The sequence below is a fragment of the Sorex fumeus genome, unplaced genomic scaffold (assembly GCF_029834395.1).
Source record: "Sorex fumeus unplaced genomic scaffold, SorFum_2.1 ptg000034l, whole genome shotgun sequence".
Classification (NCBI taxonomy): Eukaryota; Metazoa; Chordata; class Mammalia; order Eulipotyphla; family Soricidae; genus Sorex; species Sorex fumeus.
The window spans coordinates 39,117,602-39,131,422 of record NW_026606091.1 but is presented as its reverse complement, the minus strand read 5'-3'; the positions used below and the strand labels follow the sequence as shown (position 1 = coordinate 39,131,422).

The 13,821-nt window shown below is 34.4% G+C and overlaps 1 protein-coding gene across 1 annotated transcript in view; it reads right to left on the bottom strand.

The window, feature by feature from the left end:
- The window catches only part of SMC2 (structural maintenance of chromosomes 2), a 41,756-nt gene that overhangs the window by 14,379 nt on the left and 13,556 nt on the right, over nt 1-13,821 (bottom strand). Inside the window, exons 11-20 of the mRNA XM_056117114.1 lie at nt 13,628-13,787; nt 13,020-13,137; nt 12,399-12,537; nt 11,905-12,024; nt 10,134-10,338; nt 6,932-7,067; nt 4,900-5,024; nt 3,530-3,723; nt 1,639-1,782; nt 412-606 (exon numbers count right to left, since the gene is read on the bottom strand). Of these exons, the coding sequence (XP_055973089.1) occupies nt 412-606; nt 1,639-1,782; nt 3,530-3,723; nt 4,900-5,024; nt 6,932-7,067; nt 10,134-10,338; nt 11,905-12,024; nt 12,399-12,537; nt 13,020-13,137; nt 13,628-13,787 (1,536 nt within the window). The remainder of the gene's footprint in view (nt 1-411; nt 607-1,638; nt 1,783-3,529; nt 3,724-4,899; nt 5,025-6,931; nt 7,068-10,133; nt 10,339-11,904; nt 12,025-12,398; nt 12,538-13,019; nt 13,138-13,627; nt 13,788-13,821) is intronic.

Below are 13,821 nucleotides of genomic sequence, written 5' to 3'. Positions count from 1 at the left end.
TAAAAAAAAATCTCAGAGCTGGGGCTGGAGCAATAGCACAGCGGGCACAGCGTTTGCCCTGCACGTGGCCAACCCAGGTCAAATTCCCAGCATCCTGTTTGGTTCCCCTGAGTACCACCAAGGGTAATTGCTGAGTGCAGAGCCAGGAGTAACTCCTGTGCATTGCCGGGTGTGACCTCCCTCCCCCCCAAAAAAGAAAAAAAAAATCTTAAACCTGTTTTTAAACTATCGTGCCATTTGATAAAATGGTCATTGACAAGCAGTTTGTATAATTAATTGTAAACCTCAAAATTATTTTAAGCAGTAGTTCTACCATTTGTCCTCAGGTCTTCATTGAATATTAATCAGAATATTTCAATAATCCAAAAGCAGAATTCTGATTAACGGGGAAAATTAATATTATAAACGTGCCTTTGCAGCAGCATCCTCAGCTTCTCGTTTATGTTTACTGATGTTGTGATCCAGTTCCTTAATTTTAAGTTGTGAATCATTGTTTTGCTCCTTATATTTTGCTACTTCTGAATACTTATTTTTAATGACACTGTCTTGTGCTGTTATCACTTCTTTTTGCTTGGTTACTTCTTCTTGAGCTTTATTTACTGCCTCCTGAAGTAAGTAATCAGAAGAGAAAGAGAATACAAAAACAATGCAACATGGAGATTTATTTCACTAGGAGAGCATTAACAAACTTCTGGAAAAATGCTGATTTACAAGTCGATGGTCACCTATCATTTGACATTTTACATTAACACACAGGAGAAAATGAGTTCACACACAGGAGAAAATTTGAAATACTAGTTAAATGGGATAGGAAGCAGTTTTCAACTAAATCTAGTTTTCTACAGAAAGTAAGAGAAGAGAATCTAGAAGAGTAATGTATAACCTAACAGCAGTATGCACATTTTGATTTTATGGAAGCATTTTGATGCCTTATCTTCAAAAAAGTCAGAACTGATGTGCAATTAATTTGGATTTGGATATACAAAACAAACAAACAAAAGAAACCCTTAAATTTAATCACAAAGAAAATCAAGAGGAAAGATTAAATTTTGAAAACACAACATGCCATAACAATGCTCATCTCAAGAAATAAACATAGCAGAAGACAGCTCCAAATTCACCCTTCATTTCCTTGCTCTGAGAGTGAAATGTTTCTTCCTTGCCATCTGCGATGATTACTAAAAGGCTACTCTACCAAAGGGCTTTTACTACCTGAGTCCAGTATTTTCTTCTCAAGGCAAGTCTCTCAGGTGCATGAGCAGTGGGAGATAAATGGCATGTACACAGGATAGAGCTCTGGAGGCAGCTTCCCTTAGAACTCTTGACTGCTTCACCACCCCTTTCCCACTTATATCTTCTCTAACTGATTCAGTACTCAGCACTGCAAAATTTCCAGGACTATTCCTTGTGAGGGGTGCACTGCCTCAGCTCGGTTATTAATAAATTTCTTCCAGAAACTCTGCCTACTCAAACTGTTTTCATTTTTGTCTTCCAAGTAGACTCAGACTATAATAATTAGCAGTATTTCGGAACTCTTTTAAGATCGTACTCATTTTAGATTCCTAAAGTCAAACACCTTCAAAACAAATTTCCTAGGTAGTTACCATTTGGAGTTTCTTCAATGTCAGTATATCTTACCTTATTTTTAGCTACCTCAGCTGCCATTTCTTCAATCTGACCTTCATAGGATTTGATAGCTTCGTTTACAGCTTCAAGCTGTTGTTTATATGATATATGTTCTCTTTTGAGTTCGTCCAGCTCCAGAGTGATAGCTTCAACTTCCTGTAAGAGTAATTTGGGGGCACTGAATTAGCTATTAACTACTGCAAAATCATTAAAATTCTTGTGTAATAAGATTCACAGTTTAGTTACGCTTACTCAACTTCTAAAAACTCACATAAGCTGGTTTTCTTAAGAAGGGAAAAAAAAATGTCATCTTTACTGTACTTATAATCAGAGGGGCCAGATCAATAGTACAGTGGGTAGGGCGTTTGCCTTGCATGTGGTCGACCGGGTTCAATCCCTGGTATCCCATATGGTCGTCAAGCGCCCCCAAAACGCACAACACACACACGCACGTGCGCATGCGCACACACTCACACACACTCACACACACACACACACACACACAAGGGGGTAGGGGGGCTGGCAAGACAGTACAGCAGATAAGATGCTTTCCTTGCACACGGCTGACCAGGTTTTGATTCCCGGCACTCCATATGGTCCCCTGAGACCAACTAGGAATAAGCCCTGAATAAGCAGAGAACCAAGAGTAACCCTTGCTTATTCCTGGGCATAGCACAACAAGCCTCTCCTCCCAACCCCAAAGAAAATGATGACAAATATACGGAGAATTCTGAGATTCAAAGAATTCTGCATAAATTCCTCTATCAGATATGGACCATTTTCAATTTATAAGCTTATGCCCTGATTAATCCATTCTTGGCTGAAAATAATGTAAAATGAAAATATCAATGCAGCCGTGGCTTGCTGCCACTGCCTGCCATCACAAGACAATATTACACCATAGTCCCTACTAAGGGGCTGGAGCAATAGCACAGCGGGTAGGGCTGCCTTGCACGCAGCCAACATGGCCGACCCGAGTTCGATTCCTCCGCCCCTCTCGGAGAGCCCGGCAAGCTACCAAGAGTATCTTGCCCGCACGGCAGAGCCTGGCAAACTACCTGTGATGTATTCGATATGCCAAACACAGTAACAACAAAGTCTCCAATGGAGACATTACTGGGCCCGCTCGAGCAAATCGATGAACAACGGGAGGACAGTGACAGTGACAGTTCCTACTAAACTCAAGTGCTTTCACGCCACCGTAAATGAAAAAGAAATCCCTGTTTTTAAGATCCCAGTTTCTATTCCCATAAGAAAAAAGCTTGGCAGACTTCTGTACATACATATGAGTAAAATTTGTTTTAAAAACATGAACATCCAATGTCAAGATATTAGTTTCTTTTTTTTTCTCCTTTTTTAATTTTTATCCCTCCCACCCCCAAGATATTAGTTTCTAAATTTTCTTTTAACCTACTAGAAACTTCATACCACTAAAAAGACTGTCTAATGACAGAATCACATGTGGGTTAAACATATGACCACAAAGACAAGTAGATTGAAGTAAAACTGTACAGAGCAATGATTGAGAGCATAGTCTATAGACAGAAACATCTAAGTGAAATTCAAGCTCTGGGACTATTCAAATGATATAATCAGATACCACCACTTTACAACTAAGTGGCACTTTGTCAATATATCACTTTCCTTTAACATCATTTAACCATACACATTCAAGGAACTTAGCTCTTTCTGTAAAATTAACAAGTCAATATAACCTATAATATGACACTCAAGTACAGGATTTTTGAAGAAGTATATATTTCACTGACTTTTAGGATGGACAACTAATTTCTTAGAAACAAACTTTACTTTCAGATTCTGTGATAAGGTCAGTCAATGATACTCTATCACTTTCAGCTTTATGCTGATATTAAAAGACTGTTTTCATATTAAGGAAAACTACCTGCTGTTTTTCTTTCATTTTCTTGCTAGAAGCATCTGCTTTCGTTTTGGCATTATCCAGTTTTTTCTGTGCATCTTTTAGTTCTTTCTCTCTTTCAGCTTCTGCATTTTTCATTTTATTCTCTAGTATTGCATATTTTTCTTCTGCCTTTTGTTGAACTTCTTTGGTGTTCTTTAATGTTTCCTCACTTTCCTCTGCATCATAAAGTAGGCAAATATGGCTAAATGAAGTCTTACAAGTACTGAGTTACAGGTAATGGCTTACAAATTCAAGTAAATGGTCTGTAAAGTTAACAGCTACAACTTTTTAAAAAAATTACTCCAACCATATTTAAAAAATATTTGGAAGCTCAGATATTGACTAAGAGCCTATATATATATATATATATGTGTGTGTGTATATATATATACATATATATATACACACACACATTCATGTATATATGTCACCTAATGATTTATAAAGAAATTACAATCATATGCTCTTGAGTAATATAAATATGAGCTACAAAATAGCTACCATTAACAACCTATTAAAAAGTTACAAACCATTTTTTTAATATACTTTTATGCTTTGTTCCCCTACACAAGTTTATTCTATACTCTTTGCTCATTACTTTTATTCAAGGAATCTTTTATATTGAAACCATGTAAGAACATATTTTGGAAGAGGCACATAAAATTATATCTAAAAATAGGCTAAACAATAAAATAGGACAGAATAAATACATTGCTGGCACAACTGACACAGCATAGAAACCAGAACTACTGCACAATTGCACACACCGCTTTCATTACAGAATATTTGTGGAAACTGGTATGCAATATTGTTCTAAAAAACAAACAAATAATAAAAAATACCATGTAATTTCATTAGAATATAAGATGGATTCTTATAATTAGGAAAAAACACAGCTATAAAATTATTTTAGACCACATTAAAAGAACATAATTCAAAAGATCTGTGAAAAGCTGATAACCTATAAGAAATTAAAACTTTAAAGGGTGAAATTAAAAAAATATATAAACAACACAAAAATGGGCAAAAAAAATCACTGAAATAGAAACAGAAAGCTCTGACAAATATGATAAAAAGATTACAAACTTCACCAGCAATCTGGCAGTTGCCAATTAAAATGCTAATGCACCATCTTTCACAGTCATAAACTGAAGAATTCTAAGTCACCAAACATTACAAAAAAGCAATGTGGAAAAATACCATTATTTGAGGACCAATTGTATATTGGTACAAGTTTGCCACTTCAATAACAATGTGTAATAATTTAAAAATTATTATATTACAGAGTGAGATCTTCTAAATCCTAAAGTAATCAGTATAAACAGATTAAATGCTATATATTTTCAGCTTACCAATGATTTTTTTAAGAGCATCTAGTTCTTCTTGTTGCTTGTGATATGAGCTTTGCTGGAGTTTGGTTTGTAATATATCAGCTTCCTCAGTTTTCATTTCCCACTGCTGCTTTAGCTGGCGATACCTTAAAAGAAAAAAAATCATCATTATTTTTCTGGTGTCTGGGATGCATTCAAACTATAGATTCTACCCTAAAATAAACCAGCATGCGATGTAAATAATATACTATTGGTCACAGGGTAGTTAAAAAACTGTTTTTAAATTAAATTTTTTTTTATTTTTAAAATTTTTTTTTTATTTTTAGGTAACATGGTTATAATAGTGTTAAAAGCTGACAGTCTTAATGTACAAAGTTAATGTTCCTCACCACCACCAAAGTGCCCAAGACATGCTACCACTTTCCCTATGTCTCCTCTAATCTGCCTCTGCATGAGGAGAATGAAGTTCTATATGCATGTATCAGTATGGTCCCTTGTAGCCCTGAGCACACTAGTATAGATCAAAACCTGAAAAAACATAAATCCCTCCTTCTGATCCTTACCAAAAGGAAATTCTGTAAGAGCTATCCTATGCAGAATACATTAATAATATGTAACAATCATATAAAATTTCAAAAATTGGTTAATATCTATTTTCAAATATTTTGAAAAAATCACCACATATCATAGCTTAAACAAATATTGAACTAAAACAGGAGCAATACGTTTTTCTTATAAACCCTGCGATTCTGCCTGCTCAACAAAGTAATTTCTTTGGTAGGTGATATCTAGGTAATACAGTTGCAGAGAAATTTAAAGTTACTATAAACAAAGTAGTTTGTCCCTTTCAAAAAATTATTAAATTTGAGGAAAAACAAAAAGCAATTTATGAAAAAACACTGAGTACTTATTCTAGCCTGGTATTATTTGACATCAATTAAAACTACAATTTCAATTTCAAAACATTTTAACAGTCACTTAGAAATGTAGATTTTAAAATGTGAAAAAATATTTGGCTATCTTCTTACTATGAAAATATAGCTTTCCTTACTCCTTCTACTGTATATTAAAAAATCTATTTCCTTGCCTCAACCTCAGTGCCACAATTCATCATGAAAAATACTCATAAACAAAATTAACAGTGCTAAGCCAAATGTGGCCATAAAATGACTCACCGGAATTTAAACATCACAAAAAACATTTTGTTACCTTTGTCTCATGGAAAAAGCTCATTCATTGACATTTAAAATTCAGCATTATAAATTCTGAATGTTTAATTTAAATCTCCAGACCCCACTCGCCTTCAGAAGAATGAAAAAATTACATTAAGCTTTCCAATGTTTTCTTGCGTTGTGGCATTATTACTACTTAAAACTTGAAAAAAGCAAGAAACCTCTGCGGCCAGAGAGGTAGTACAGGAGAGTTAGTTACAGGTGCTCACCGTACATATGGCCGATCCAGGTTCAATCCAGTTCCCTTAGACCCTTCAAGATTAATCCCTGATTATTCACTCTAAAATTTCAACATGGTAAAATCATATTGTTCTGGATAGTTCATATCTCCCCTATTTTAACAACTTGGCATTTTTTACATGTGGCAACAATTCGGCTTTATTACCTGCTTTTCCAATTGTATGAAAATGAGATGAATGCACTGATCAATTCACTGCTCTATTCCTCAGCATATAGGCATTAGCAGTGAAAAAATAGTAACTGATAAAATGAAGTTATAAAAAGGTAACATGGCTCCAGTATTGAAAAGAACTGAAAAGTACACTAAGGCCTATGTCATATACAAACAAGAACTAATACGCAAAAATACATATAATATGGCACTTATACCCACAAAGAAACAGTGCTTTCCTACTAATTTCATACTAATTTTAGTTCTGTCTATGAATGAAGCTCTGTGGGTAGCCTAGTGTTATGTACTATCTACGAGAGAGCTACATATGTCATTTATATTTCCTAAAGTATAATTTTTCTTGCATTTTCTACCATTCAAATTTTGTGCCCATTTTCCCTGAAAAACATAGAATCAACAGAAATCTTACTTTTCAGCAGTGTTTTTAAGACCTGCTAATTCTTCTTCTAAAGCCTGTAGCTCATTCTCCTTGATCCTCAGCTCATCTTGAATATCTTTGAGTTCTCGAAATTTTGTTAAAGTTGAAGCTGCCTGAGATCGAGCACCTGATAATGGAATTTGGAAACAGGCCTTGCAGAGTAAGTCACCACAGAATAAAAGCTCTCTAGGAAAATTATACTTCAGATGAGTTAACAGAAAATCTACTCAGTAAGCTTCTGAAGTTACAGAGGTCATCACATGAATTTTTTAAAAGCAATTATCACTGAAGTTGTGCTCATTAAGAGAACTTAGCAAAATTAAAAAAAAAAATAGCCAGAAGAAACATCACTTGATACTCAAAATATACAAACTGGAAAGAAACACATTAAGTAGATGGGGTGGATTATTTGTTTACTCAAAAGAAATACTGCCCTGTCTAAGGTCCCATCCCTCTCTAGACCAATTTTCTTCCCACTAATGCTGGGTCTTGGCTGTGTGATTTGCTCTGAGCAATGAAATGTGACTCTTCTGAAAGTAAGCTTTAAATGTAGTAGATGTAATTCACATTTGTTCTTATATAATTTTACATATAGTCCCTGGTTCTCATGAGAGAAATGCAAAATGCATTCAGGAAAAGAATTATTTCTCCTTTAGTGAGGGTCACAGAATGAGAATCTCCTGGGATAAGTGCCATAGGATATAGTTTAGTTCTGGAATAAACTTGCAATAAGCCACCAGAGACTTATCTACTGTCCCTTATAAGCTCTGTGAGCACAGTAAATTGGTTTCTCTTTAGAAAGAGCTAGACTCTAAGGCAGCGAGGGGTTGAGTGTTGTTAGCAAGAAAATGCTGTATATTTAATGGGAAAATGCAATCTTCAACTTATGCTTTCATGATTCTTTTGTTAATAAGATATGTAATTGAGTATTACTCCTAACAAAAGATTTCAAAAATTTTTCAAATCAAATCTAAACAAACAAGAACTCTAAGTATTTAGAAAAATCTAAAATGTTCTTGGTATTTAAAACAAATGTCTTGCTCTATCTTGTAATTGCAAACATTACTTGACTGTGTATCTGGGATCTTACTCCTAGATTATGGAGTTCATTTCATAGGCTTTTTTTTTTTTGGCCTAGAAATCTATTAAACAATCTAACATGAAACCTCCTACAAATGAACTACAAACAGAAAAGAAAACCCAAAGTTAATAGAAAGAATTAAATCACAAAGAACAGAGTAGAAATTTTGGAAGACAAGTAAAGAACAATAAATCTAAATAAACACTGCTTCTTTTGAAATGAACTGATATACTGAAATCTATTTCCCTGCCTTCACAGACAAAAAGGACTTAAAAATAAATCTAAAGAAGTAAGATTTTATAATGGATACTATAGAAATATAAAGTTACATAAGAAACTGTTACAATTAAATACTAAAAAGCTAGACTACTAGAAAATGTGGGTACATTTCTAGAAACAAAGAGGGAAGGCACCTGGCTTGCATGCAGATGACCCCAGTTGGAATCACAGACACTGAATACAGTCCTCTAAGTACCACCTGGTATCACTCTAGAGCCAGGAATATAGCCTCTGAGCACTGTAAACGATGGCTCAAAAACTAAACTTAATGACAGAACTATCATGATTTGGCAATTCCATTTCCAGGCACTCAGTAAAAGCAACAAGAAAACAGTAACTCAAAAAATACTCTGGATACCCCCAAATAGTCACTACTACATTATTTACTAATTAGTCACGATGTGAAACAAATGGATGGATAAACAGATGTAGAAAAGGGAAGAAAAGAAAAAAGGAATGGATAAAAAATGAATAAACAGATATAGAAAAAGGAAAGAAAAAAGGAAAGAAGTGAAGGAGGAAAGAGGGAAGGATGGAGGGAAGAAGGGAGGGAAGAAGAGAAGGAAGGAAGGAATGGAGGGAGGGAGGAAAGGAGGAAAGGGTGCATTTTGTGATGCCTTGAGGGCATTATGCTATATGAGAAGTCAGGCAGAGAAAAATAATTTGCAATCTTACTTTTACGTGGAATATGGATCAGGTATGAGGAAAAAAAAAGCAAGCTATTTAAGAAAACAGATACACTCCAGAGAAAGGAGGTACAAGAAATGGTGTTAAGTCCAAAAGTATGACCTTTCAGTTATAAAATGGTGAAGTCATGCGGATTGTAACTTACAGTACATTACCATAATACTATACTGCTTACTTGAAAATTGCTGAGAATAAATCTTACGAATTTATCACACTGAAAAAATTTTTTCTAAGTATATACTGTGAGAAACAATACTTACTGTAATCAACATATAACAAAACCTGAACTATTACCACCTGTAACTGATGTGTAACAATTATAACTTAATTTTAAAAAAGACATTAAGTCTCTTATCTCAAAATGAATTACAGAGCACAAACTCTTAAATGAGAGGATCTGATTTAAATTCAGGGCTTTCTCATGTATTAGCAAGTTACCTAATCATTCTGTACTGTAATTTCTACAACTGTGTATTTCAATGGGTAGAAATAAGCCTACCTTCTGTATAGAGCTATTATAGAAGAGCTAAAATAATTAATTAAAGCCCTTATGATAGAATGACAGAAATATCCCAAATCTGTTTTATGCAGTCATTATTTATTGTTACCGAGAACTTAAACTGTAAGTGCGACTGAGAAATTTATTTTAATCATAATTCTAAGTTATTAACTAAAAGTAAAAGAGCTATTAAGTGGCTAGTGTCTAACAGCACTGCCTGGCACACAATAAGTACTATTTAATGCTTATTATTACCTAATCATTTGACATATATGGGAAAGGACCGCAGCAAGAAAATGCTTCACTGTCAAATATCTTTTTTAAGGTACTAGTGTACCATTTCAAGAATTGTTATACTTTTAACATAAACACAAATGAGAAGAGTTAATTGTTTTTCCTGAATAAGTTAATTAATATGTAACTTAAAAGAATTTCTTTTTGCAATGATTATAATATCCTGACAATCATGAAGCAAAAGGGGCAAAAAGGAACGAAATTACTGAAATAAAAGAAAATGACTGTCTCAAGAACAACAGCATTATAAAATCATGATATAATTTAATATTAGTAATTTGTTACGCATTAAAAGAAGCCTGCAAGTAACTTACCACAGCAGAATTAGAAGGACAAAATTCTGCACAACCTACCTCCACTTAATGTCCCATGAGGATCAAACACTTCACCTCCTAGAGTTACAGTTCGAGTCATTATTCTTTTATCAAAAGCCACTTTTTTTGCATTATCCATACTGTCACAAACAAAAGTCGTTCCAAAGACAAATTCCATTGCTTTCGTCAGTTCTGGTTTGTATTCCACGAGCGAAAGAGCCACATGAACATTGTTGGGGCCCACCTGTAGGAAAACAACAGGCAGAGTACACACAACTCCTTTTCCTTTAAACGTATTTTAAGATAGTGGAAACACAAGGAATATTTAGTACAAAAAGGCCTTTTGAACTTTAGGAAACCCAGTTTTAGAAAAATAATTTAGGTTCAAACAACACTGAGATTTATCACACACTGTGAAAATTTCTATCAAGTTTTAAACACAGATACAAGTTTCTTAATTGGATCAGCAAAAAAGCACTGTTACAGTTATGAGTAATTGGTTGTTTTATTGTGAATCTTTGAATATGTGTCATTCAAATTAAATATGCCAGAGCCCCCAACTGCCAGTTAAAAAATTCAACTGGCTTGTCCCCTTTTTGAGTCACACCCAGTGATGCACAGGGATTACTCCTGGCTCATGCACTCATTACTCCTGGCAGTGTTCAGGGGACCATATGGGATGCTGGGAATTGAACCCCGGTCAGCTGCATGCAAGGCAAACACCCTACCCGCTGTGCAGGTTGGCCGCGTGCAAGGCAAATGCCCAACCCACTATTCTATCGCTCCAGCCCCTGGCTGTCTCTTCTTAATCTTTGTGATACCGGCTACAGCGGCCCATCTTTCCAGAACTAAGTAGCTTGGCCACAGTAGCAGAAATCACACTGAAGGCAACTTTATGTAAAATCTATTTTTAGCATCACACTTTAACATAGCAATTCCTATAAAATGAGTCTAAGAATCGAAGTAGAAATACTTTTGTTGTCACTTAAAATTCCAATTACCTCTAACATTGGTACTTCTCCAAAAGCTAAAAAAATTTTCCAAGATTCACAGAACCACAAGTGATTTTACTATGCAAAGGAAGTACACAAAAATGCCATCTTTCACTTATTCTGTACACATCCTCCTCCTCTTGACCATGTAACTGCATTTTGAAAACATTTGCACGGAAGCTAAATTTCAACAGATACAATGTCCATCCCAACAACTGCCAGGTTATTCTGATCAGCTGCTTTGTATGCTACAGGTTAAAGGACAAATCTTTAATAGAGAAACAAACATTATCATTGCTGACTAGTACAGACTTTCCATAATGTTTGTGGCAGTAAGCCACGTATGCATGTCTGGAATGAAAATGAAAACTAAAGAATCCTGGCATTTAAACATAAGTTCTATAAATCTAGCTCTTAAAAAACTCAGAAATTTAAAATCACCTGATATTCACATGCTTGATTTAAAGTTTAAAGACATTTAAAAGCCAGAGAAATAGCACAGGAACTAAGGCGCTTGCCTTTCATGTGCTGTCCCAGTTTGATCCCCTGCACCTCATGGTCCCTTGAGCACCACCAGAAACCTCCCCTAAACTCAGACTCAAGAGGGGTGGTTGTACCCATGCACCGTAAGTGTGGCCTATATCCTACCCCAGGCAAGGGGTAAAAAAAAGGTATTTATATTTGTATCTAATTTCATGTGAAGCAAGTTTAATGTACCGTACCTTTGATTTTGTGCATATGAATGTAATTTTAAATAACAAGATAAATGTCCTCTAACTTAAAAAAAAAACTATAAAGAGAAAACAAATAAAACTTACAAGATTTTGAGCAATCCTCAGAGTTTCTGGAGCAATACATCTGGCTGAAATTTTATTGAGTGGAATTATTGTGTATCGACGCTTCAGTTCCCCCTTTTCCAGTAGTTTTTTCCCAGTAATCTAAGATATTGTTCAATTGAAATTAAAATATACATATTAATAGTGACAAAAAACATTCAAATGGAAAGCATTAAAAGCTTGGGAACGCATAATTAAATAAATGTGCAGTGTCTTCTATACCAAACAATAGGAAAAAACTCGAAGATCAATTATTTGTATACAGCATTAACTGCATGAGTAAGCATAAGATCTCTCTGGAATAGTTGGTCAAATATAATAAAACGATGCGAAATCAAAAACTGACTAATTTTATCATGTAAGATAAGCAAATGTAGAAGCTTAAGAAGTTTAGAAGCTCAAGATAATGCCAAATTATTCTAGCAGCACATGACTTTTGATGCAAAACAAATTCTCTTTAATTAAAACCAACTGACCTCTGTGTCTACAACAACATTGTAGAGTCTTTCCCCTGCCACCAATTCCAAAGCTGTTGTTGCAGAAGCGTCTTTCACACTAATCAGAGAAGCCACAAGTCCTTTCACACAATTTCTATTCCAGTTCTTCTCTGGGTCCCTGAAACAGAAAAGTTGACAAAAATTAATTTTAATTAAATTAAAAAAAATAAAAGAAATTGTACTTACCTGTTCAGAGCTCTTTCTGACAATACATTAAATCCAAAGCAAAAGCAAAAGCTATAGCTTTAACAACTAAGAAATTGAGTGTCCCAGATGACAGCTATTGACTTTAAAATTAATCAAAGACCTCTCAGTATGTTTTCAATGTAAAAGGAAAAATTCTTTTGTCCTAAACATCGTAATACACAATTTCTTTACATACTGCATGGAAAACACACACAACAAAGTTGTTTTAAAATGTTAATATACTTTCAACTGATTAAAATTTCCTCTTTTGGTTTTAAGATTAGTAATACTAGTAGAATCAGAAGAATTTCTCAAATCAATACTTCAAACATTTTCACGTCCAAATTTTGACACTCAAATCCTCATGCCAGAGGATGGTCTTTACTCCATTAAAATTCAAAGTTTAAATCTTACCTGTATGCAAATCGAAGATTGGGAAATCTGGCCAAAAGCGAGTCATATGTTTCCTTCAATCTACTGATATCACGAGACAGCTGCCTGCGCCTTTCAAGGAGGGTTTCCTCCTTATTTTCTAAACAGCAATCATAAGCAAATTGGAAACAAGTTTATACAACTTAGATGTTCTACTGGTTTGAGAATAATATTAGTAACCTCTATTTTCAATCATTTCTAGAAGCAAAATACATACTACCTAGTATACAAGAAAGAGCTAGCTTAACATTCAAATTTCTATCAAGTGTCAAGTAAACATCACTTCCAATAAAGAAAGCAATCTTCACTCCAAGAAACAATGAATCGAAAACCTAAGAACAGAGAACTATACAATGAGTTCTGAGTCTTCATGTGATACTTTTGAATGATTGAAATTGGAATAGCTCAGTCATAAACTTTCAAAAATAAGAACCATTATGCTTATATACTTTTGTGACTACATTTACAGATATTTACCAATGTTCAAAAGGGTAAAATAATTTATCCTGCTTGTTATTTCCTTTAAGTTAGTTTCTATCTACAATCATTTTGCCGTAATAATGTATAATCTTATGTCTTTAAAGGCAAACCTTCATAATTCAGTTTTTTCATTTCAGCTTCAAGTTTTTCTTTAAGTTTCTTCACAGTCTCTAAAGCGTCTTGATCTTTCCTGTAACCACTATCCATTTTCTTTACTTCAGCTTGTTTGGTCTTTAATTCTTGTTGGGCATGTTTCAACTTCATCTGGGCCTATAACAGAAATATTTTACATATTATGTAAGGT